The 25,169-nt window shown below is 59.7% G+C and overlaps 1 protein-coding gene across 3 annotated transcripts; it reads right to left on the minus strand.

Annotated features, from left to right (window-relative positions):
- Positions 1 to 224: 224 nt before the first annotated feature.
- Positions 225 to 23,939, minus strand: CFAP45 (cilia and flagella associated protein 45). Of its 3 annotated transcripts, none has more exons than XM_041773498.1 (12): positions 23,806 to 23,939; positions 17,855 to 17,980; positions 15,464 to 15,600; positions 13,257 to 13,401; positions 12,867 to 13,037; positions 11,798 to 11,976; positions 10,077 to 10,206; positions 6,496 to 6,642; positions 4,257 to 4,370; positions 3,348 to 3,541; positions 755 to 979; positions 225 to 428 (listed from the first exon to the last, which is right to left on the minus strand). In XM_041773498.1, the coding sequence occupies exons 1-12, from the start codon at positions 23,806 to 23,808 to the stop codon at positions 350 to 352; spliced, it is 1,650 nt and encodes a 549-aa protein (XP_041629432.1). In that variant the 5' UTR covers positions 23,809 to 23,939; the 3' UTR covers positions 225 to 349. The 3 variants fall into 3 exon arrangements, with proteins under 3 accessions (XP_041629432.1, XP_041629433.1, XP_041629434.1); XM_041773499.1 differs by lacking the exon at positions 23,806 to 23,939 and adding an exon at positions 23,311 to 23,353; XM_041773500.1 differs by lacking the exon at positions 12,867 to 13,037 and having other exon boundaries at positions 23,806 to 23,937.
- Between the last annotated feature and the right edge of the window lie 1,230 nt (positions 23,940 to 25,169).

Genomic DNA, 25,169 nt, shown 5'->3' on the forward strand with positions numbered 1-25,169 from the left:
AAATGCCCCTGAGCTGGGCCCGAAGCAGGAGCAGGTACGCAGCAGGTGGACACGAAGGCAGCATCCTTGGGGTCCCCAAAAGGCCGGGGAGCACGAGCACCCTGCATTCCCTGCCGCCGAGCATCACACCGCCCGTGGCCCAGGCTCCCATAGCCCACTTGGCTCACACCTCAGCACCCCCACCCCCCCTGGGCCACAGCCCCCCAGGAAAGCTGGGTTGTTCCTTAAAGAAGTAGAATAAATTTATTCTGTAACTAAAATGTCTCGGTGAGCGGCAGCCATGGACGCCCCGAGCCTGGGCAGGTCCTGTGCTCCGCAGGTGGGCGCCCCTGGGGACACGCAGCACCCCTCAGCTCACGGAGGCAGGTGGCAGGATGTTGGCTTTGCGCTCAGCCTCGATGCAGTACTTCTCGGGAAGGCCGGTGGCTCTGCGGGGGGATCGCGGGGCAGGAGTGACGGGGGCAGCAGGGCGCCGGCCTCAGGTGGGTTCACATGACCTGGGGACGGCACCCCCACCCCTGCTCCCACAGTCCCTCCCCCAAACACATTCCCCTGCGGGCCTAGCACCCTGCCTCGGCGTTCCCAGAGAGCCAGGCAGCCCGGGCCTGAGCCTTCCGCCGGAGCCCCCTCAGGGGGAACAGCCCGTGCGAGCTCCAGTCCAGAGAAAGGGCCCTCCCAGAGCACCTGTCAGCGCCACGGGCCCCAGCCCCCCACGCACCCCGCCCTCGGGCCCGGGGACAGCAGGCGGGCACACCTGAGCTCTTCGATCTTTTTCTTCTTGATGTCATCGATGCGCTCACGCCGCTTCTGGGCCTCCTCTTGGAGGCGCCGGCCCTCCTCAAAGGTGGCGATGCGGTCCTGCACCTGCTTCTGCTGGTTCTCGCGCACCTGGCGCCGCAGCTCGTTGGCGTGCCGCAGGCGCCCGGTGGCCTTCCTCTCCTCCTCCAGCCGCTCCTTCTCAATCTGCTCTCTCTGCGCCCTGGAGGGGGGACGGGGTTGCTGAATGGCCTGGGCGGGGCGGCCAGTGGGGAGAGGCCCGGGAGCCTGCTGGGGGTGCTTCAGAGACCCCGGCCCTGCACACTTCCCCCACCTTCTTTGGCTCCGAGCTCAGCCTCAGCCAGGCCCGGCGCCCGGGGCATGGGTCCCCACGCTTGCTTTAATGCTCTTCAGGCGCTGTTTAGAAATTCTTAGGGGCCCCTGGGGGGCTCAGCGGTGGAGCATCTGCCTTTGGCCGAGGGCGTGACCTCGGGGTCCCAGGATCGAGTCCCACATTGGGCTCCCTGCATGGAGCCTGCTTCTCCCTCTCCTGGGTCTCTGCCTCTCTATGTGTCTCTCATGGATAAATAAAATATTTTTTAAAAAAGAAATTCTTACTCCTTTTCAAACAAGAGATCCCACATTCTCATGAGTTCACCAGGCCCCGCAAATTACGTAGCTGGCCTGTACTTGGGGTTTCACCAGCTGGAAGCCATGACCCCAACTCCTCTCCTGTAACGATGCACCGCTCCAGGCCCCTAGCCTGTCCTGAGACATCCCTCGTTCTCTCTCCCTTCCTTCCTTCTTTCCCACGAACAATAATAATGGCAACAACACAACCGCAGAGAGGATGCTTGGCAGCGAACAGGGCTGGCATCGGGGATGCTAGCTCTCCTACTTGCGGACGGGTCGGGGGCAGGAGCTGGCGCCCGTGTCGCTCAGCGCTCCTAATGCACCCGCTCTGCAAATTCCTCGTAGGAGCCTCTTCCCAAGGGGATTTTCGTGGGCCCCAATATACCGGGGAAAGCAGTCAAGGTGGGCCGGACAGGCTCCAAAAAACCCCAAATAAAATGTATTCACATCTCAGGGGAAACGCTCGCTGAGCTGGGCCACTCTGAGCTATCGTCTTTTCTTTCTCAGCGTAACCAACGTATGGAGGCATCTCGGGCGCGGATTCCCCGCCTGCTCCCCCGCCCTGAGGGCGCTGGTACCCCAAGCCAAGCTCCCCAAAGCTCTGTCACCTACTCATTTCCCTCTGGCCAGCCCTCTCCCCAGACCCAAGAAACCACATCCGCTCGACTCTCAGTAACCCCTGTGCACCTCGAGGGGCCCCTAGTCCGTCAGGAGACCCCCACCGACGTCCCCTCCCGTCTCCATCGAGACTCCAAACCCCGCTGCTCAGGCACCTCCGTGATAGCTGAAGCTTCACCCTTCGCCTTGCCCTTATCTTTTCCTACGTAGAGAACGGTGCTTGTTGTTTCCCACCAGGGTGGAAGTGGGTGGAAGTGGGAGCCCACATGTGTCACTCGGGGGCCTCTGGGCTGGCAGGCAGCGGGAAATCTGCATGGGGAAGAGCCTGAGCCCTTCATGGGGTTGGGGCCATGACCTCGGGGCTGCCTTATGTCACCGGAGCGTCCAGGCCCCGCTGCTGCTCCAGGGCATCTGTGGAGGTGGAGCCTGGGCCCAGGGCTTAGGAGAGCTGGGGAAGGGGGGCGGGGGAGGAGAGCCGGGGCTGCTGAGCCCGCAGGCCCATGGCAGGCTTCCCTCCAGAAGCAGGAAGCAAGTACAGAGGCCATGGGGCAGGCCGTGCTTTACAAGTAGGCAAAGCTGGATTGCTGGCCAGGCAGAGATGCTCCTGGCGCTTGAAGACACCCGCCCTGGTGGTCACGTGGCCCTGGAGACACCAGGTCTAGATGCTAACCCAGAGCATCAGGAGAAGCTCGACGTCTCCGAAGAGCTGGTCACGCTTTGCTGAGTGGCTAGGCACGGGCTCCGGGCAAATGAAGCAACGGAGGGACAAATGGGTCAGCGGAAGAGCAGGACCCCAGTCTCTGTCCACTCCTGTGCATGAGGTCCTGCTGATGGCAACACGGATGTCCGAGGGCACGGAGGCCGGAGAGAGCAGACACCGGAAGGCAGGCTGGTGCCCGGCGGTGGAATCTGCGGGGCCCTTAAGGAAGCTGCCTCCTGCAGCAGGTTTCCAGAGACCGAGGCGCGACCCTCGAGGGCAGGGAAAGCCACCGAGCCGACAGGCGCCGCAGCTAGTGGGGACGGGCCGGGGGCCCCCAGAGGGGCCAGATGCACACTTGACTGACGCCTTCAATCCTCCAGGATAAATAATCCCAGTAAGACCCAACTCCTTAGACAAGTCCAGGTGCTATTTTCCAAACCCCTGCTCAGACACCTCTTGGCTCTGAATCCCCGTGTGTGAACACTTCAGCTCTGTCCATCGAGGAGGGAGGACTGCGCTGTCCCCGGCAAGACGATCACACGTCCGTCCGTGCACGGGCCAGCGAGCCCCTCGGCACGTCGTGCGGGCCGCCCCTGCCACAGCATGAGGAAAGGAAGCCAAGGGGCTCAGCCCCACCTACCGAAGAATCCTCTCGAACTCATCCCGGTCCCGTTGCACCTGAACGGCCAGAGCGTGCTCCTTGAGAGCCACCTGCTCCAGCCGGCTTTTGCGCAGCTTGGCCTCTGTCTCCACCATCTTCTGTGCGTTTTCCTTTTCCTTTCTGCGCCACTCCCTGTCTGCAACCTCCTGGTTGCGCTTGGCCCGCAAGGCATCCTGGGAAAGGAGAAGGTAGGGAGCCCCATGAGGCTATAAACCGACCCGGGCGCCCACCAAGCCGCGGACGCAAGGAGAGTCACGAATTTCTCTGGCCAGGTTATTTCAGGAAAGGGCACGTGGAGCCTTGGACAACTTTGTGTTTAGAAGATACCCTGCAGCTTCTCGGCTTGACTTCCCTCACCACAGACCCCAAGTCTTGCCCTAACCCTCAAACACCTCCAGGAGGTCCTGCAGTCGCCTTGCATTTTAAAAACTGCTAATGATGGGGCCTCAGTGGATGAGCATCTGCCTTGGGCTCAGGGCATGACCCCAGGGTCCTGGGATCGAGTCCCGCATCACGCTCCCCACAGGGAACCTGCTTCTCCCTCTGCCTGTGTCTCTCCTTCTTTCTCTGTGTCTCTCATGAATAAATAAACTATTCTTAAAAAATAAAAAAAAAAATGATAAAAACTGCTAATGCTGGAGACGCCACATTTCAGTGATTAGTTAAGGTTGAAAGCTCTTTACAGCAGAGCTGTAACCTTCCCCTCAGACCTTGGGCACATACGCGCTGCCCGTCCTCGCAGCCGTGGCACAGGAGGCAGTGCCCCCTGCACCCCCAGACCACTCAAGCCTAGGTAAGCTGCACCCCTGCCTTTCGGGTCGGTTTGCAGGCTGTCAGGGTGGTTAAGGGGGCCGGGGAGGCCCTGGGAAGCCGAGACCAGGTAGGTACCTGCTCTGCCTGGTAGTCCTGGGCCTTCTCCTGCATGGCTCTCAGACGGGCAATCTCCTTCTCTTTCTCCCTCCGTATTCGCTCCTGCTCAGCCTCAAACTCCGCTTCTCGAGCCTGCCAGGGACAGAAGGTCTTGTAGCTCCCGTTGCCCCAGCCTCGCAGAGGAGCAAAGTCCCTGGCGTGGTCTATCCGGTATGTCCCCCCGTATCGCTCCCTGACTCTTTTCAAGGTCAGGGCAAAATACCTAGCGATGCACGAATAAAGCCAAGCAGCGTTACCAAAGGCTTCGTCTTTGCAGATCGCTGCCTCCTGCATGATCTCAGAGGGCCCCTATCAAGTGTCGTGAGATGGGTGTTATAGGTGCAGGAACTGCCATTCACGCATGTCAAGAGTCTGGCCCACGATCGCATAGCCAGTCAACTACCAAAGAGGACCTGAACGCCAGCATCCCAGGCCCGGCCTTCACGCCCCTCCCACCGCAGTGCAGACCACATCTAAGTCGCAAGGCCCCTGGGCCACGGTTCTGCAAGGAGCCACTGTGGCACCTGCCTGTCTTGTAAAGTGCAGCAGGTGGAAGTTGTCTCATTAGCCCCCGGGCAGGTGGCCCAGCGCCTCTGGGCCGTCCCCCTGTGGTTGGCAGCCATCAGTTAGCTCCCCTTACCACCTCTCTGAGTGACGGGACATACCCCTAAGATCTTCCCAAAGCTGGCCTCCCAACCACCGCTCTTGGTCGTCATGAGACTAACGGCTTGAGTTGGGTGGAAGCGTGATCCCCCATCCAGAAGGACCCGTGGCCGCCCTTCTCCCTGCGCAGGCTTCCGTGCCGCCCTGCGAGCTGCCTGCTTGCAAGCTGCGCACAGGTGGCTGTGTGGCCAAGCCGGCCTGGGTTCCACAGCGCCCTGGATGGCGGGGCAGGGAGGTCTGGAGGCTTCCAGCACCCACCCCTGCCTGTGGCTCTGACGGGGCAAGAACAGAGACCACGGTGGGGTCAGAGATGGACTCGGGGTGTACGTGGTCCCTGCGGCGGGCTGTGGCCGTGCCCAAGCCCAAGCTCCTCTGCGGTTGGAGTCCTTTCCCGGCTCCCCTTCCTCATCACGCCCCGGCTCTGCGCAAGATGCCAGGTGTCCCCCAACAGCTGCTCGCAGCTCCCCATCTCCTCAGCACCTCATGGACCATGAGCACCATGGCCAGCAGAGCTGCTCCTCAGCTCCTACACGGGGCTCGTTACCACCGCAGTCGCCCGTCCAGGGAAACTGTAGCTGAGCTCCACACACTCCACAGTCCCTTCGGCCCAGTTTCAAACTGGACGCAGGGTGAAGCGTGTGGGACACCTGGAGTTGGGTTGACCAAGTGTCCTACTGGCACGGGGAGACCACACGGAAAGCACTTGGCGCAGGGCCCATGCACAGTCTAAGCGGGGCATCAACGGCAGTTGCGTGATCCCCACTGGACACCAACCGCCCTGGTCCTATCTTGCCTTCTTGCTCTGTCGCCTGCATGTCCCACCCAGAAAGCCAAAGCCAAGACCCAAGCTGTGGTCTGCTGTTGGAGCGGCCCGTCACCCCCGCGACGGAGAAGTATGCTAAGTTCTCTGTCACCAGGGAGCCTCGGGATTCATGGGGGAGGCGGGAGAACCAACACGTGAGGGACCCAATGATGCTCGTGCCACCTTCAGCCCTTCCCACCCCTTTGAATCCTGCGTTCACTCCATCTAGACTGGGCTGAGAAGCTTTTCTTGCCCTCCCATCCTCGCTGACCCCAATCACCCGCCACTCAGCCTGGCTGCTGAGTAAGTCTGCACGGCGTCTCCCTGTCGCCGTATGCCTCACGCTGTGCTCCTGGCTTCCCCGGTGGCAGCAGCAAACAGAAAAGCCCTACGTTCAGAATCTAGCACCCAGTACAGGACTCCCGATCTGGGAATTTTCACAAAAAGTTTATGGAGCTGGTGCCCCATAATTCCTGGGGGCGTCATTACTCAAAGCTGTGAAGAATCCGCAAAACTGTACTTTCCCCGAGAGTTTCCACTTCCCTCCCGGCCTGCAGCTGACCCTCATCCAGCTTCTAATCAAAGGTGTTAACGAGGACGTAATGCCCTAATTTGGGTGTCTGCTAAGAACCAGCGCACTGGCCAAGATGAGGAGGAGGAGGGGCATGAATTGGGGAACGCACGCATGGCTTGCCGAGCCCCTGGATCTCAGCCTCCCTCTCCCCTGACTCGGGCGCCATTCGTGGCATCTACCATCTTCTTCTTGGTGAACTCCATGACCATCTGGTCCGCCAGCTTCTCCTGGGCCAGCAGCTCTGCCTTCTGCTTCTGGTTCTCATCATTAATGCGCTTGATCTCCGCTTGCATCTGCAGTTTCTGCTGCTGCCTTTGCTCCATGTCCTGCCGTCGGAGGGAAGACAGCCTCTGAGTCCGAGGGGCCCAGACCAAGAGACCCGCCGACACCGTCTGCGGCCCGCTCCCACCCCCCAAGCCCCGCAGCTCTCTTAAGCACCACCAGTGACTCCTCGCAGCCAAATGGCCAGGTCTGCACCCACTTGTCGTGGTGGCAGCACCGACACGGTGGCCTCTACGAGCTCTCGGGGAAGCGGAGGCCCTGAAAATTCCACCCGGTGTCTCCACGTGTCACGCCAAGTCCTGCCCCTTGTTCCTCATCTTTCCTCCTGCCTCCAATTTCTTTCCTTAGCCAAGCCCTAGCTTCTAGTCTCTAGTCAATAGCGATGATTTGAAATAATAAAGTATTGCCCTACTTGAGTATTTTCTACTCTCTGGCCACGTTACATAGCCTATCTCTGAAACCCAAATATGTCCCCAAACCCTGAAAGGTAGAACCTGTTATCTGCCTCATGGAGATGGAGACACTGAGGCCCCGACTTGACGTGACGGCCCAAGGCCATCCAGCTAACAAACTCCAGAGCCGCAATTTTGAAACCTAGTCTTTCTAAGTTAAAGCTCCAATCCTCTCTGGAAGGTCACCCCTCAACATCCAGTCCTCTCGTCCTCTCTGAGTCCGCTCTGCGCTCAGGACAGTGCCACACCTCCTGGGGTTTGGTTGTGCGCGGCCTTGTGGGTCCTCATTCCTTCCTGTGTGCTTATCCAGCCCCCGCCACCGGAGGACGAGGACCGTGTCACACTCCCCGTCCTCCCTGCCAACGTGAAGCCCAATGAGAGGAAAACAGCAAATGCTCAACAAACTAAAACAGGGAAGGGGCGTGGGGACCAGAGTGAGTGGCCTGTGAGAAAAGGTGAGAACAAAAATGGTAGACGGGGAAAGACGAGGCATGACGGAGGTCAGGGTACCGGTGTGGCAAGATCCCTTCTAAGGAAGGAGCCTGAGCCTTTCGAAGCCCCTGCAAGCACATCCGAGCTTGCACATTCTTAGGTCCCACAGCTGAATGTCGTGCAGCGGGCCTACCCATCCCCACCCCCGCCCCCGCCAATCGCCGCTGCCGTCCTCCGAATTCTTGCAGCCATCAAGTCCCCCACACGCTGCTTCCGGCTCTGTCCACTTCCCAAAGGCTCCGCACCCCCCTGGACTTCCAGCCAGTCCTCAGCTCTCAGCCCAGCTTCTGCCCTGACTCGTCCGAGACAACTGGGCCGGCTCTCCCGGAGCTTGACTCACTTGACTCACAGCCATGATTCAGGGCTGGGGAGAGGGAGCTGACTGCCCCCCCCACGGGGGGGGCCTGCGGGCTGCGGGCCTGTATGCGTGAGTCACGGCTGTGGCACCGCCTCACTCTCCCCTGCCTACCTCTTCACTCACCCCACCTTTCCCACCTGGCCCAGCGACTCTCCCCTCTGCTTCCCCTTCCCCCATCTTCCTTTCCTTTCTACCTGCTCCCCCCACCCCCCCGCCGCCCGGTGCCTGCAGATCTAGGCCTGCCGTGGGTGCCCGTGCGTGCCCGTGCGTGCCCCTGCTTGGTTTCAGGCCATTGACCAGTGTACCTGCAGACCCCTGGTCTACAACATAGACACAGCCGCGTATTGACTGGCTGACTTCTTCGCCTATTTACTTGCTTTTCAGCGTGTTGGTTTTGGTGGTTCACTTAATTTCCACCTCCCCTAGGTGATGGGGCAGGTCTGAGCTGGGGGGACACAGGTTCCCACCTTAAAGTCGCCTGATAACAACACTTCCTGGAACCTTGGGAAGTGCCCATCCAGACAGCCACAGAACGACGGCGCATACCGTGTCACGGTGCTGACACGTGGACACCTGGGACTGTGTCAGGGAGCCACCAAGTCCCCCTCCTACAATCTAGGCGTCCCAGTCTTCCCTCCCTGCCCCTTCCCAGCATGCTGAGCCCAGACCTCCCCTTCCTGGCTCTTTCCCTTGCTATCTGGCGTCTTGGCCCCCGGGCCCCCTCCATGAGCAATCCACGAGGCTACCTGCCCCCCGGCCCTTCCTGACTCTCCAGGTGCTCTTCCTCTACCTCCTCCTCACTCCTGGCTCCTCGAAGGGCCCTCAACACCATGTAACTATGAGGCTGTCCCTGGACTCTCAAGGCACCCCCCCCCCCGGCCCCGTCACCACCGTCCAATCACTAGGAGATGACACCCATGGACCAACTTAATGGTCCATTAAGTCCGTTAATGGGGGGGAGGGGAGAAAACTCCAATAGTACAAGCCCCACGAGGAAATAACCTGACAGGTCAGAATGGGGGACACTCCAAGTCAAGTGGCCTGGGGGCCTCAGCAACACCCCCCCCCCCCGTGCCAAAAAATGCAGGAAGGGAGGGAGGAAGGAGAGAACTCTTCTGGGTCAAAGCAGACGAAGGAGGCTTACGTGATTGCAAGGCAGGGATGTGGAATGGACCCCGCGTAGAAGAAAAAAGATGACTGAAAACGTATTTTTGGAACAATTGGGGAAATCTGGCTGTGTAAGAAGTGTTAAACGATGTGACTGGAGTCCGTTTTTTATGAGGGGATGTGATAACAGTACTGATGCCTGGGAAGAGGAGGCCTCTGCTCTGCAGAGACGGGGGCCAAAGCCTCTAGAAGCAACGTGTCAGGATATCGGCAACTCGCTGCCGCGTGTGTATGTGCCCCTCAAAGGGACAAGCCACGGTCATGGAATGTGAGGGAGGCATAGCTGGGGGAGACGCAAGTTTTTCAGCTTGGCTGCGGGTATAAACATTCTCAAAGGTAAAAAAAAAAAAAAAAGAAAAAGAAAACAGGCTCAGGGAGGCAGAGAGAATAAATGCCCCAAAGTCTCCTGGTGCAGGGGGGCCCGTGGGCCTCGCAACAGACCCGGACAGGCAAACAGAGGCTCCTCTGCATCTGCTTAGCTTAGCTCGGGCGGGAAGGCCATCATTTCTTTTGCAACGGACGGGTACGTCTACTCATTTTATTTAGACATAATGGGGGCAAAATGGTTTGGCTCCTCCACACAGCTAACCACGTTGAGGGAACAGCAGGATGCCCGGGCCTAGCACACGCTGCTGTCTGTCTGCCGAGTGTGTCCCACCCCTCGGTGACTGCGGGAAGGCTACCGAGCACCCCCGCAGGTACACGTGCAAGGCACAAGCTTGCGTTTGCCCTCTGCGTCCGTGCCCGTGGGTATGCTGGCCTCAGACCCCAAGTCCCCAGGTCGGGGAGGAGCTGGGGGTGGGGGGACAGCATCTGTCCACGTCCCTGCTTGGTCCCCAGTAGGCACCGTGGCCAAATGAACATTTGACACTGTGATAGAGGCTGATGGCGACTATGCGAAACCATCACGTGCCTGACAGGAAAGCAGTCCACCCCCGGCACCCCCAAATCTTGGAGAGCTGGGTCGCCGCTGCTGATGGAATTTGGCTTTGTCTGTCTGGCCTGTTACCCTTAGATCCTCCTCCTGGAGCTGCTCCATGTACTCAAGCATCTGCTCCTTCTCCTGCTCCCGCTGCTCGGCAAGCAGCGACCGCTCCTCCTGGTTCTTTTCCATCTGCTCCACAATGTGCCGTCTTCCTCTAGGACGAACAGGAGCGCAGAGACTTAGACACCCACGTCCGTGTGCCTCTGCCCCCACCTCCACCCAAATAACCCCCAAGATGGAGGCGTCCCGGGGACAAAGTTGACCAGCGCCCCGCAAACAGCGCTCCCCTTCGTGAGCCCAAAGTCCTTCTCGAGGGGCGTGAGGGGGCCGTCCTCTCTCTCTTCCAAGCGCCCCCCCTTGAAATTTCCCTTCTTCATTCATTTGCCCAGGAGTGCGCCCCACACATGCGCTGCCCCTCTGCCTTGCCGTGTGTAAAGAGCTTCCGACATCCCACGACCTCCCAAGCCCTCCTGGAACAGTCACGGGGACCTAACGTCCTCTGCCAGCTTCACGGGGTTGGAAAGCCCAGGGGCGTCGGCTGGCGCCGTGTCCCGCGTCCCACCCCCACTTCCTCGCCGTGTGGCTCAGGCCCTGTCCCGCCTGCCACGGCTCCCGCAGCGCGGGTGCACGGGCTGGCACCGAGCAGGCCTCTCGGCTCAGCGATGCCCCAGCTCAACAGTAAAGAGCAGAGAACCGGAGTCTACAATCAGCGATGCTGGTGACTCCCCGTGTGTGGTCAGGATGACTGTAAACTTAGAAGCATCCAGACCCCATGATGGATGAGTAAAGGCTGCGGGAATGAGAGAAGGCACGGGTCAGGGCGAGATCGAGAGGGGAGTCCCGTCCAGGTGGAGCCCTTGAATGGCTTCCTGACTCCAGATGAAATACTCGGGAGGAATGAGCAAAGGAGTCCGGGAGCAGGGCTGGGGCTCCGTGTAAGGACCAGCTCAGAGCCTTCAGGCGGCCTAACGAGGCAGAGATTTTTCTTTAATTGGAGCTGTTTATGCAGAAGATGAAGAGTCACTTAGCCATTAAATTCACATTTACAGGGAGCCGACCGCGGCCTGCCGGGAGCCTCCTGGAGGTGCAGAGATGACTGGCTCGGGGCGGCGGCATTGGAGGGGGACAGCGTAACACACACTAAGCAGTGGGTGTTCGGGCTCCAGGACACTGTGATTCGGTAATTCACCTGCTCCGGTAAATTTACTTGTCCTTTTCCGCAAAAGGACGGGGACTGACTTTATCACTCTAACACGTGTGAAGCACCTGCCGCGGGCCGACCGCAGTGGGGGTGCGGGAGCTGCAGGAGGGCAGGAGGGAGGACAGGCCTGTGTCCTCCGGGGAGGGCCAGGGAGCCACCGACCATCCTGCCAGAGGCCAAGCCCCGCGTGGCGGGTGCAGATGGGAGCCACCAACCTGCCGTTTTCCAGGGGAGGTGACAGCAAAGCCACAGGCTAAAAGAAGAGAAAGCATCTTCCAGGGGGCAAAGGAAAGAGGAGAATATTCAAAGCAGAAGGAACAACAAAAGCGCAGTCTGGGTGCTGGGGGCCCCCGGGGGTGGGGGGGCGCCAAGGGGAGGGCGGGGAGGGGGGACGCGGCTGGACTGTGAAGCACCCGTGAACATGCAGGGAGCAGCCTCGCGATCGTGAGGCCCTGCGGTTCTCCGGGTGACGTCTCCGTGAGGCCGCCTGGCCCTGGGGACCCGTGGGAATGACCGCAGGGAGACGCCAAAACCAGCTCCTTACCGGATTCTTTCCTCCCTCCTCTTCCTGTCCAGGTCCTCCTGCCTTTGAACCGATTTCTGTCGCTCCACCTCCATCATCTGATCCAGCCGCTTCTCCTCCGCATCCAGTTCTCTTTGAATCAGCTGCTTCTCCAGGATTTGGGCATCCCGGATGGCGTGGCACTTGGCGTTGAGGATGATCTGGCGGGGGGGGGGGGGGGACACGGTGGCACCAGCTGTAGGCACGAGGGTTGGGAGGGATGCACCATGGGGCGTGGGAGTTGGGGAGAGCAGGGTACCACACACGCACGGTCACACGTAGGCCGCGCTAACTCCTCCTGGGCTCCCACCACACGCCGCTCTGTGCAAGGAGAAGCCACAGTAGCCCCTCTCGGGGTACCGGGTCTTCGTGTTTGGGAGTCATGGGTCACTCTTGGAGAATGCGAGGGAAGCCCCGGGCTCCATCCTCAGGATGCACCTACATACATACACATGGAATTTCCAGAAAACTTGAGAGGTTCAAGGTCCCCCTTAGGGACCCACGGGCCCCAAGATTAGACCCTGCGTTCTACTCCTCAGGGAGACTAAAGCATTCTCGCACAGGCCACGCCACTAGATTTTTAGGCTGGAAGAGCCGACGTGACACACCAGGGGACGGCCAGCCCCGAGCAAGCTCTGGAAAGCAAAAGGAGGCACAGGCCGCATCTGCCTGGGAGACAAGGTGGGGGTCAGCAGGGTTCACTTGCTTGGGAAGGGAACCACAAGCAAATGAGAAACAAACCGGGCCCCCGACTAGACCTCAGGCTCTGGGCTACGGGAAGCGCCTTGAAGGGGCATCCGGGCGGCCGCGACTGAGCCACCAGGACAGAAGGGCAGGCAGGGCCACACTGCCGTCACCCTGTGCGGTGGCCTCACCGCTCTCCTTGGACACGGGAAGTGAGGCCCAGGGAGGGTGAGTAACGGCCAGGCGGCGAGGCCAGTCCCCAGTCCCCCCGGGACCTCAGCCCCTCACCTGCACCCCCCCTGAGGGCATCCTGCCCCTAGGACGTGGGGGGCGAGGCCGAGCACCGAGGAGGGAGCCCCAAGGGCACCTTGCTCAGGTCCTTGAGCTCCTCCTCCTGCTCCAGGCGCAGGCTGTTGGCCCTCTGCAGGAGGCTCTGGGCCCTCTCCCTGGCCACCTCCTCCAGGTCACTGAGCTTCTTGTTGTTCCTCCACACCATTTCCTTCTGCTTCATGACCTTCTTGCGGGCGGTCACCGCATCCTAGGGGACAGTGTCCTGGGTGCTGCCGGGCCACCAAGGCCACCCGCTGCGACCCCAATGTGCCTTCACCCACCAGCTGGGAGAACCAGAGTTTCTTGGCCGGCTCCCTGCTGCTCCCACGCCCCCCTGTGCCATGTCTGGTGTCCACACAGGCCTAGACACACACCACCCTCCCAGAGCTCCCCTCCCCCTGCGGAACCAGGACGGGCGGGCAGCTACCACAATGGCCTCCTTCTCCTTCCTTAAGGCCTGCTCCCGGGCCTCGTGCTCTTCCCTGGTCAGGACGTGGGACGCCCATTTGATGCGTGCAAACTCCTCGGGGCTCATGATGAGGGACTCCCCGGAGGGATCCTTGGTGGGCACGCTGCGGGGGGATGCACCATCAGTGGGGAGCAGCGGGGAAGCCCTCGGCCCTGCACTGTAGCAGGGGCTCTGCCCTCCTCCCCCCTTCACCAAGGCCAGCGCCCCACAGTGCCACCCTGCCGGCAGGAAGACGCCACCCACGGCACCGCAGGCCCACCCAGGAGGAGGGGCCCTGGCCAAGGGACCGGCCACACAGAGACATCCTAAAGGCTTCTGCTGATGGGTCCAGTGCGGAGGTCGCCTTCCCTGTGCCACCATCAGAAACCCTGCCTCATGGGCACACGTGCCAATCCCCCCAGCCACGTGGAGAGCCCGCTCCTCAGAGGCCCCCCACCCTGCTCTCACGGCCTGTGTGCAGGACACCCCCCATGCAGACTCTGCCGGCCACCCAGCCCCGGCGCCCTGCTGCGCCCAGAGGGAGAGCCCAAACCAGCGTGGCAAACGGCACTTTACAAAGTGGGGGACCCCTGGGTGGCTCCGTGCTTGAGCATCTGCCTCTGGCTAGAGGCCCGGGATCAAGTCCTACATTGGGTTCCCCACAAGGAGCCTGCTTCTCCCTCTGCCTGTGTCTCTGCCTCTCTCTGTGGCTCTCATGAATAAATAAATAAATAAAATATTTTAAAAAATAAATAAATAAGAGCTTATTCCTCAAGGATGACATAAAGAGGGCAAGGGGGACGCCAGACAAGGTTGAGACAGATGCTGTGAGAAACCTAAGCATCGCTGTCCTGTCCGGCCGGCCCGGAGAGAAGCTTTGAACCCTAAATATTAATTAAAATCTCTGATCAACAACAGTCAGAGGCATGGCTGCGGACCTCTCCTCCGAGCCGCCCAGCGCATTCAACAAACCAAGAGCTAATTATACTGATTACAAACAACTGGCAGGCACCGAGGATGGAGGCAGGAGCAGCAGGGGCTGGAATCACGCTGCTTCTGGGTGAGGCCGTTTAACAGGGACATGGCAGCCAGACGCAGATGGTCTGAGGCAGGAAGTGAAACCTCATCTCATAAAACGCGTGTGTGCGTGCGTGTGTGTGCGTGTGTGCATGTGTTGTGGGGGTGGGGGCTGGGCCATCCGGGAGGAGGCCTGAGTGAGTGGACCCAGGGCTGGGCCTGGGGGCCTGGGAGCCTGGGAGCCAGAGCGACCAGGACTCACCTGCTTGAGACAGCAGGACTAGCCACCCCCCAAAGGAATCCACCCTTCCTCCCTGCCCTCTTTCTTCACTTCCCTCTGTCCTCCCTTCCTTCCTTCCTTCCTCCCTTCCCCCCTTCCCTTCTTCCCTTCCTCCCTCCCTTCCTCCCTTCCTTCCTCCCTCCCTTCCCCCTTTTCCCTTCCCTCTTTCCTTCCTTTCTCCCTTCCTTCCTCCCTCCCTTCCTCCCTCCCTCCCTTCTTCCCTTCCTCCCTCCCTTCCTCCCTCCCTTCCTCCCTTCCCTCCTTCCTCCCCTCCCTCCTTCCTTCCCCCCACAAGTGGCTGTGGGACACAGCCAGCCAGGCCGGTTGCTGCTGGGGCTAAGTGGACCGTGCTCCTGGAGCTGCGTCCCTGCCACACTGCCCCAGCCCGATGACACAGACATCAGAGGGTCCAGAGCTGGGAGGACAGTTCCCGCTGCTGAGCTAACCCTAACCCATGGTGCAAGGGGGCAGCTCCAGCCAGGAAGCTGAGCTGCGTCAATCCCAAAGGAACCCAAGAGCCCAGGAATTTCCTCCTGTGGCCTGAGAGTGCCTATTAGCATCCGGTCCGCTTCCCTTACTGCAGATTCTTGCTGCAGCCAGGAGTTGGCTCATCTGGACCATTGCCCTTCACCAGGAGCACGAAGGACGGCTCAGAGAGGACTACTAAGCAGGGCCCCTCTGGCAGTGTGGGGGGCTCCCTTGCAGCCCCAACTCGGGAAACAGGAAGAAGTCGAGGATCCAAGAACGGAGACAAGAGGGGCAGAAACAGGAGAGGCCAAGACAGCGAGGAAGGAGAGTGAGGACGCGAACAGCAGTGATGAAGAGGATGGAAGCGGGGCCAAAGTGCAGGCAGGAACGCAAGGCCAGGGTGCTGCACCTGGGCACTCACATGAGCTCCCGGACCAGGTCCCGGGTGATGAGCTGGATGGTCTCCGGCTTGTGCTCCAAGCCCAGGGCAGTGAGACTCTTCCGAATGGCATGCTTATCTCGGAGGAGCACGATGGGACTGTCACTCTGGGCCAGAGGCTGCAGGGTCAGGAAGGACAGCTTAGAAGCTGGTCAATCCCCACTTCTTCAAGGGTAGCCCCCTCTTCCCTCCACCCTTCCAGGGAGGGGCACAGAAGGCTGGCCGGGGCCCAGGCGGCGGGACTGCCGAGAGTTGCCAGGGCACAGAGAAAGCCACGCCGTGCTCTGCCCTTGAACGCGGCTGCATGAGTTCAACAGAGACCAGCTCCTCTAGAAACAAGGCTCCTCCGTGCCTTCTGCAAATACCATGGATGGATGGATAGACGGATGGATGGAAGGAAGGATGGATGGATAGATGGATGGATGGAAGGATGGATGGACAGATGGATGGATGGATGGATAGATGGACGGATGGATGCACAGATGGACAAAAGGACAGAGGGATGGACAGATGGATGGATGGATGGATGGATGGATGGATGGATGGATGGACGGACAGATGGATGGTTGGACGGATAGATGGATGGGTGGATGGGGAAGGCTAGTGTGTGTCCATTCCTGACCTAAAACCATCAGGAATGAACATCTGGGGTCTCTGGGGTCTCCTCTTTCCATGTCTTAGGAAGGAATAAATCATGATCTCCCTTGGGCCACACCGCGGTGTCAGATAATACAATTTCTTACAGACTCATCCAATCTGCGATATTCAGAATTTTTAATCCTTCCTTATGATTAACTTACTTTGGTCCACCCCCCGAACCCCCCCCAAAATCATACAGAGGAGGTTAGAGACCTGCCTTTACATGGAAGGTGGTAAGGAAGTCCTGGAGTCAGAGCTAGCTGGCATGCATATTAAATGCACGATTTTTTTTCCCAAAAATGTTCCAACCGTGAAGTAGTCAAATAATAAGAAAATGAAACCACTTGTTTCAGGAAAACATTGAACACAGGAGAGAATATGATTTGCCGTGGACACAGCGACCGTGACCCCGGGTGGAAGCAGGGGGAGGCCTTGGCAGCGGACACCTCTTGGTCCAGAGCTCACTCGGCTCTACGGTCCCCAGCGTGCTGCTGCCACCTGGCGTCCATCTGCTTCCAGGGGGGCGCGACTCAGGCGTGACACAGGCCACTTCTGCCCCCTGCTGCCGGCTCAGAGACTCCAGATGCCCCCCCACCCCAGCAATAGGGCCAAAGACTCGGGCAGGAACGGGGGTGTCTCCGCCTGCCCCTGGGGCTGGAGACCTCGACCACCTCCCGACCTTCAGACACCCCACGGGCCCAAACAAAACCTGTCCGTAAGTGACAGTGCGTTCCCTTGGTTCCTTCCCTATGGGTAGGAAACCTGCAGCAGATGGGGTCACCGGATGGAGAAAGGAGCCGTCTTGAACCCTCTGGGAAGTCCTGTTTGTTTGTTAAAGATTTATTTATTTATGAGAAAGAGAAGGGCGAGTGGAGTGAGGGTCGAGGCAGAGGGAGAGGGAGACAGGATCCCCAACAGACCCCTCAGGGTGGAGCTAGAGGAGGGAGGAGGTGGGCTCGATCTCACAACCCTGAGATCACACCGGAGCCCGAACCAGGAGTCGGACGCTCAGCCGACCGAGCACCCCGGCACCCCTGGAAAGTCCTCTTGGGCTTAGGGCGAGGACAGGGAGGAGCACACACGTCCGCTCGGCTCCTGCCGCCTGCCTGCCTCAGAGGGGTGCACCCAGCGCTCCCACAGCTCCTGGTGTGTTTCCCGTCCCCGCCTTTGTCCCTCTGTCTATCACTGTGCTCTCTCCACATCCCCTTCCCGTTCTGTCCTTGTCTCCCTGCCTTCTGCACTTGCCATGTGATAGAACATTCCGGGGCTTGCTCTAGCTAGCCCCCTTCTCTGCCTGGAATATGCTGTCGGCCTCCCAGTGGGGACGACACTGCCCGTGAAGACCTGCTGGGGGGTTCCCAAGGCCAACGCACCCCGGAGGACCCGTGGTTTGCTCCTATGCTGCGCTTGGACGGAGGGTCGTCCGCGAGCTCAGTTGGCGGCCCTCAAACGTCTTCATCCTGGGGCACCCACTGGGCAGCCATCTGCCCCCTGCAGCAGGGCCCCCCTCGATGCTACCACAGATTTTAAATGAAGGTTGCAGGGGTGGAGAGAGCCAGGCGCCCCTGTTCACCTGGGCCCCACTGGGTGGGTCCAGCTGCTCGGTCTCCCTTGGAGAGCCACCCGGGAGAGGGGATGGCCTGCCCTGTGCTAGCGTCACTCTGAGTGACACCAGCCTGGGCCACTGCCTTCAGGGCCCGGCTCTCGGGGGGAGGGGGGGCTGGCGAGCGTTACCTTGGCACCTCCAAAGAGGCTCTCATCCACCTCAGAACTCACGGCTTTGGTCCGATAGCGAGTCCGGTTCCTCGACCTGTTGGAAGTGGTGGAGGAGGAGCTCAGGACGCCCGTGGTGCTTAGCGGCTGCAGGGAGAGGCAGAAAGTTCGGGCCATCAGCACCGAGTTGTCTTCTAGGCCCTGGGCAAGTGCACACCGTCCAGCCCGTGCTGGGGAGAAGCGGGTGGGCGTGTGGGATGGCCACAGAGGGAAAGCGCGGTAACCCTGCAACGTAGGAGACGCGCCGCAGACGCAGGGGGTCCTCCAGGTCGGAGCCAGCACACTAGCTCAGGGAGGAGGAGCATCTCCTCGTCCCTGCGCTGAAGGAGGCCAGGCCATCATGCACGGGACAGAGGGAGGCGATGGCAAGAGGATGACGCCTTGTCCTCCAGGTCCCAGTTTCCCACCACGACGCTCTCTTGTGAGGCCATCGGCGCTGCCTCCCCAGCAAGGGAGCATCCTCTGCACCCCAGGCCAATCAGCCTCAGCTCTGAGCCGCCTTTCATGACCAACACGACGACCTGACCTCCTCCATGTCTCCACAAGCTCTCAAGGTTACCGCAGGGACCAGAGGACACCGGGGATGGAAAACCACCTTCCCGCTGCTTGACACACGGCGGGCGCCCAGTAAAGGTCGGTGGGTGGAGGGTGAATGATGGCCCCCGCTATCAGAAAGCTGCTTCACGGGGTCCACTGTGAGCCTTCCACTCCTGGGACCCCTAAAGCAGGCGCCCAACAGCTTTTAACCAATCAGTGTCTTCCTATATCTGGAATATTCCTCACCTAAGGAGTTGACGTAAGGCCCAAGGCTGGCTACACACGCTAGGAACAGCAGCCACGCGCCTTCTGAGCCCGGGCAAAGGGCTTCGGCTTCACCATCAGAGGCCCTGAGCCGGAGGCCGAGAGGCAGCGGTGCCAGCCATACCCAGCGTCTGGGGCTGTGCTGATAAGGCCACCGCACCCCACAGAACTGCCAGCGCTGGGCCTGCAGTGGTGCATCAGGGGTCCCTGCCAGGCCAGGTCTGCCTTGTGGTTTTGGCTCCGGTTGCAGCTGCAGGGCTTCTGAGCACAGTTTCCCAGCCGGGGGGCTCTCCACAATCCCCTAGAGACCTGTCCCCCTCCCCCGTCCTTAAATTACAGTTCCAGCTCCATCACCTGCAACTGAGCACACCGGAACCACCTCCGTTCCCCAAACCCAGGTCAGCCCCGAGACAAGGCTGTCTCCAGGACATGGCTCCTGCAAGGACTTCGGAGCAGCTCCAGGTTTACTCTAAAGCTGATCCAAATCTCCCTCAGGGGAGCCAATCTGCCCCACAGGTTCTCTAAGCTGGGATATCTCGGCAGCGTGAGCTACACACTTGGGGTCTCCCAAGCCTGGGAATCAGCAGCTGCCAAGGGAACAGGGGAGAGAGAGATGGACCCGGTCGCTTCAGGTCACTAACCCCTGGATGCTATGTTCTGCTTTGTTTTGTTAAGATTTTGTTTATTTATTCATGAGACACAGAGAGAGAGAGAAGCAGGCAAAGGGAGAAGTAGGCTCCACGTGGGGAGCCCGACACGGGACTGGATCTCAGGACCCCGGGGTCACGCCCTGGGCCCAAGGCAGGTGCTCAACCATGAACCCCCCGGGTGTCTCTGGGCGGCGTGTTCTGAAAGCTCTCTGGGATCTGCCCTGCCCGACCAGATGCCCCGGCACCTGTTGCACCTGCACCAGGCTTTCCCACCAAATCAGGAGATTATCCCCAGGTGAGCGCTGCTGTGTGTGCGGTTCCCCTCACTCCTGGCCCCGCCAGCAAGAGGCTTACAGTGGGAGCCTCCCCGTAGGGCCTCGGGCAGCCCCAATACAGCCGAGCAGGAAAGCTGGGGTTTATTAAAAGGTAAATATAGCAGCCCCGAGGACGCCTAATAACAGGTTCTGAAGGCTGTTCTGTAGTTACTGGTGAGCAACTGCTCCCCTTTCCACCAAAAATAGAATAAGACAAAATGAATAGAACCTTCCGCAGGTGGGACTGAGGGAAAGCATCGGGAGGGAAAAGGCGGAAGACCCTGGATCAGCAGGCAGGTGTGAGTTCTGCAGGGAAGGATGCGCACAGCTGTGATGCCCGCACACAGTGGGAGCTCAGCGTGCATTTGCTGAAGAATGAATGAGAGAAACCAAGTGAGAGGGCCCCTCGAGGGCCTCGGGCCACTTCCCCGAAGGAGCCCGACTCCAGGCCACTCCCCAACTCCACATTTTCCAAATCACTGTGGCAAATAACACAGCAGACGGCTTTGGGATACAGATGGGAAGGATTATTATGGTTGTGCATGTGTTCTCCTGCTTCTTTCCAAGCACTCCTGCCGCTTTTCCCTTCGCTCAGGTGTCCACTGGGCCCACGGGCTCCTGCAGGGCTGAGACCCAGTCACCTCTCTCCTGCACCCTCGTACCCAGGTCCAGGAGATACTGTACTGCCTGAGCCTAGATACTGTACTGCCTGAGCCTAGAAGTCAGAACAGAGGAAGGAAAAGAGATGACCACAGAGAAGTGGCCACCGGGCAGGGCAGAGGGAAGCACCGAGCTCTCTAGGGTTGGGTGGCTGAGAAGCCTTGCTGGGGGAAATGCTGACTCTGAAGCCACAAGCCACGCACCGTGGCTAGCAGGGCCGCTCTTGCCAAGAGTAACTATGGGGATTAGGGAGGTCACTGTGTAAAAGCACTAGAAAAAATGAAGAACCAAGCAGAAATGGAAAGTTAAATCCCTCTAGGCCAGAGACGGTAGCCAAACGCTCCTTTCAGGAAGTGAAGGGCCGGTTTTACTTCTGGCGTGTGACCCAATAAACATGCCCACCAGGGTGGGCAGCGCCTGGCCACCAGCCTGCCTAGTCCCACTGGGGAAGATGAGGACGGGAGATGGATAAAGATGCCAGCCCGGCTTTGATATTTTCATCTTGCTGACCTAGCTGACTCCCTCTCTTCAAATACCATCCCACCCCAGGACCGCAGGAATTTGGCCACTGCTAGGAATTTGGGGAGAGACTCCCCGTGCCGGTGCCGAAAGATCAGCTGGTCAAGGGGATGAGTTTCACTCTGTCATCGATAGAGGACAATCTCCATAATACCCTAAGTTTTGAAGAAAGCAGATTAGAAGAAACAGGTAAGTGCTCCTACGAAAAAGTTTGTTTGGAGGGTACACACCCCAAGTGTCTATTAAATGAATGTCTGCCAAAAAAAAAGGTTGAACAGAAATGCGGGGTGAGCATTATTATCTTAAGATGGTTCCCCTAGTGAATAATTTCCTGCAGTTGAGTAGGTAATTATTCATGTAGGTAACACACTGTATTTATTTGAAAACAAAACTGGGCCGCGGGCCTGCTGCCTGACTCTGGACAAGGAAGAGGGCAGCACTTACACACCGCAGCTCTGGGCGCCCCGGATCCAGTGCGTGCAGCTCAAATCCAGCGAGACCGAGCTGCCACTGGGTCGGCACAGACAGCGACGGACTTTCCCTGGCGTGACCGTAACACCTGTCCACTGAACAAAGAAGACCTTTCCCGTCCTTTCCTGGACGTCCTCTCCCCGCTGCGATCCAGTTCCCTTTTTGCATAGACGGTCACCGCGGGCTGGCAAATTCAGGCCTCCAGCTCCTTCCCTGTCTGTGGACTTTGGTTGCCAAGAAGGTGGGGATGCCCGTGCACCAGGCACCTGCCTTCTACCGCGTGATCCACTCAGGGCACACTCCTTTCCTCAAATGGGAGACAAGGTTGGCCATGAGGGGCCGCCATCCAGAGGTGGCTTCCTAGTGAGCGCCCACCCCTCCTTCTGGAGGACCGTGTTATTCAGTGTTTTTGTAAGAGTCCTGGAAATCTGCTTCACCCTGAGCCCCTGACTCCCCACCGCCACCAGCACCTCCCCCCACTCCTCCAAACACTCTTAAAAGCTAGTGAGCAGCAACACACACACACACACACACACACACACACACGCATCCTGCCAAAGGGCCAAGATCTCTAACTTGGCCTACTGGCCTCTCAAAGGTGCCCGCAGGCCCAGTCCTGTCCAAGGGCTCTCAGGGGGCCTCGGTCAGCAGGCCGACCCCTGCCCCAAGTGGACCTTCCACGGGGAATCCCATCTGAGTACCCTCAAGCCCACAAGCCTAGCCTAAGTGCAATTCACTGATTAATATGCAATTCGAAAGAGCACCTGGGTGGCTCAGTCAATTGGGCATCTGCCTTCAGCTCAGCTCCTCCTAGGGTCCTGGGATTGAGTCCAGCATCGGTGGGCTCCCCATTCTGAGGGGAGTCTGCTTCTCCCTCTGTTCCTCACCCCACTCGTGCTCTCTCGCTCTCAAATAAATAAATACAATATTTTTAAAAAATAATCTGCACTGGAAAATATGAATCTTTAAACAGGAGAGAAAGGAACTAACAGTTACCATGTGTCCTTAGATGCCAGCTGTGATGCCAGCTGTGACGCCAAGCACGATGCTAGGCCCCCACAGACAGACAGCCTGACTTACACGAAGCACTGCGGAGAGCCCGGATTAACTGTGCACCATTAAATGGAGCAGTGAAAGGGGATCCCAACTGCAAGAGCGTAGGGAGTCCTCGGGAATTGGGAGCTGCTCTTTGTTGGGGACTTGTGTCATGATTAACAAAGCTCTCCTGAAATCCCTGCTCAGGAGGATTCTGAACCCCTAGGAATGCAGCATGACCCATGGGCACGCGACGTGTCCACAGAACAGTCAAGGCACCGCCTTGGCCCTCTGGTGTGCCCTGGAAAATCTAAAGTTACTTCCAACACCCCAAGGCTCCAAGGCCTACCCTGGGTCCCTCCCTTATGCCTCAGGGGCCATCGCGGTCCTCCCTGGGACCCAGACACTTCACAGCTCCTCCCAGGCCGGGGCGCTTGTCGAGGACCCTCGCCACTGCACCGTGCTTCCCACCCCGGGGACCCCAGGCCCGCAGGAGCGGAGCAGACCCAATGCCTCCTCCTCCCCGCAGTCTTTCAAACCTGGTACCGACCTGCCCATTCATTCACTCACAAGGACTTGAGTACCTCCTGAGCGAGCCAAGGCCCGCCAACAGAGGAGCGCTAGGTGACCCCTGCACTGGCGCTGGCTGCCGCACCGGGCAGGTCCTAGAACCCCGCGTGGGGCCTCCCCACCAGCTGCTGTCCCGCATCCCAGTAGCCCCAGCCCTGGGGGCCCCCGCCCGACGGACGGGAAGAGACGGTCCCGCTCCCGCGACCCCACGTTCTCAGGCCCTACAGACCGCACCCCGAGTCCTCCCGTGGACCCTCCTCGGGACTTCCCTTGCTCCTCCTAGGCGTGTCCTCCTCGCTCCGGGGCCTCGCTGACCCCAGGCGCGGACCCGCCTCTCCCTCCCCAGCAGCTCAGAGCACTAGCCCAGATCCGTTCCCGACTCGTCCCAGGACCTCACCATCTCCGCGCCTCGCCGCCTCTGCAGCCCCCAAGCCGCCCAGGCGCTGGATGTTGATGTGTTACCATAGCAACGACAGCGCGCCGGGCCCGGCCCCGCCCCCCGCCCTGGCCCCGCCCCCGGGTCCCTCGGACGCACCAGGCCCCGCCCCCCGCCCTGGCCCCGCCCCGGGTCCCTCGGGCGCACCAGGCCCCGCCCCCCGCCCTGGCCCCGCCCCGGGTCCCTCGGGCGCACCCGGCCCCGCCCCCAGCCCCGGCCCCGCCCCCGGGTCCCTCGGAAGCTCCCGGCGCCCTGCGATTTCGGGGACCCCAGCCCCTTCCCCGAGTGCTAAGCGCGGCGCCCACGCGCCTGCCTCTCCGCTCGGGCTCCGGCTGGACCGTAGGGTCGGAACCCGAACCCTCAGGGGCCTGGCACCCGGGATATCTAACTGCCCTGCCCTCCTGCAAGAGCCAGGCCGGGGGACAGCCCCCCACCCCCACCCCCACCTCCGGGTACCATGGTTACTGTTGCCCAGCGCCAGGAGGTGCCAGCCAACCCTGGGTCGGATGAAACAGGTTTCACAGCAGGCGGGAGTCTGGTTAGACCGCAGAAAGAACTTCCTGCCTTGAGAACCTGTGTGCAGTTTCAGGAGCAGTTCCTCAGACCTCCAGCTCAGTCACGTGAGAATTAATTAAAAATAAAATGTAGGGGGACGCCCGGGTGGCTCAACGGTTGAGCCTCTGCCTTCAGCCCAGGGCGTGACCATGGGGTCCTGGGATCCAGTCCTGCGTCGGGCTCCTCTTGGGGAGCCTGCTTCTCCCTCTGCCTGTGTCTCTGCCTCTCTTTCTCTCTCTCTCATGAATAAATAAATAAAATATTTAAAATAAAGTAAAATAAAATAAAATAAAATGTAAGCCATAAATAAATAAATAAATAAATAAATAAATAAATAAATAAATAAATATAAAATGTAAGCCCTATAGACTGCCTGAATGGAAATCTACGGAACTGGCTTTAGGAAATCGGCCTTTTTAAAAGAGGAGCAGCCCCTCAGCAAAAAAAAAAAAAAAAAAAAAAGGAAATCGGCCTTTCAACACTTCCCAATTTGGATGGACTGTTCTGGAAGAGTTCTTAGGAGTTTTATGATTTTCTTCCCAAGTTGGTTTCTTCCAAACTTCTTCCCTCCCATCCTACAGGGACGCAGTTGAACTGACCCCTGCAGCCTGCGGGCCCCAAGCCTCACAAAGCCTCTGCACCCGCCAGGGACAGCCCCACCCCCAGCCCTGAGCAGCTGACCTCCCGTGAAAGGCAGTGGTGACTCTGTGACCCTGTGAACTGCTCTGCAAGCGCTGGCCTCGCCCAGGCCGTGTCTCTGAAGCTCCCGCAACTCACTCTTGTGCTTCAAAGCTGCTGGCAACGGGAGGCAGGCCGGGAGCCTCTGCAGAGCTGGGGCACCGAGGCCGTTCGCAGCCCCAGGGGAGTGGAGGAAGGGACCCGGGGTCACCTCCAGTTGTTCTTAAAAGGCCTTACTCCAGCAGACCTCGCATTCCTTCTCTGGATTTCCCAGCCTGATCTCCTCTGGGATCCTCAGAAGAACCCGGGGCAGCGCGGGGATGGGGAGGCCACAGTGAGGCCACAGTGTAGGAGGTGGGGTCAGAGGGGGAGGCCACCCGGCAGGCAGGCCCGAAGGGGGGAGCACCACCCTCTGGGCTTGGGAGTGTTCCTGGCACCCTTCCCCTCCCAGCCGCTTCCCAGCAGCGCCCAGAGGAGGGACCACTGGAGTGCAGCCTGCTGGCTGGGAGGCTTCCCCAGTGCTCCACAGAATCCTCACAGCACATCCCTGTGGGGTAGTTATCTCCACCACCAAGGAGGACACTGAG

Source organism: Vulpes lagopus, chromosome 11, assembly GCF_018345385.1.
Source record: "Vulpes lagopus strain Blue_001 chromosome 11, ASM1834538v1, whole genome shotgun sequence".
Taxonomy (NCBI): domain Eukaryota; kingdom Metazoa; phylum Chordata; class Mammalia; order Carnivora; family Canidae; genus Vulpes; species Vulpes lagopus.

What these genes read in the sequence shown, in the direction of transcription:
- CFAP45 (XM_041773498.1), bottom strand. An exon ending in AGGAGAAGGAGGCCATTGTG is followed by an intron (nt 13,038 to 13,256) that starts GTAGCTGCCCGC and finishes ACTGTCCCCTAG; the next exon opens with GATGCGGTGACCGCCCGCAA. An exon ending in AAAAAGATCGAAGAGCTCAG is followed by an intron (nt 429 to 754) that starts GTGTGCCCGCCT and finishes ATCCCCCCGCAG; the next exon opens with AGCCACCGGCCTTCCCGAGA.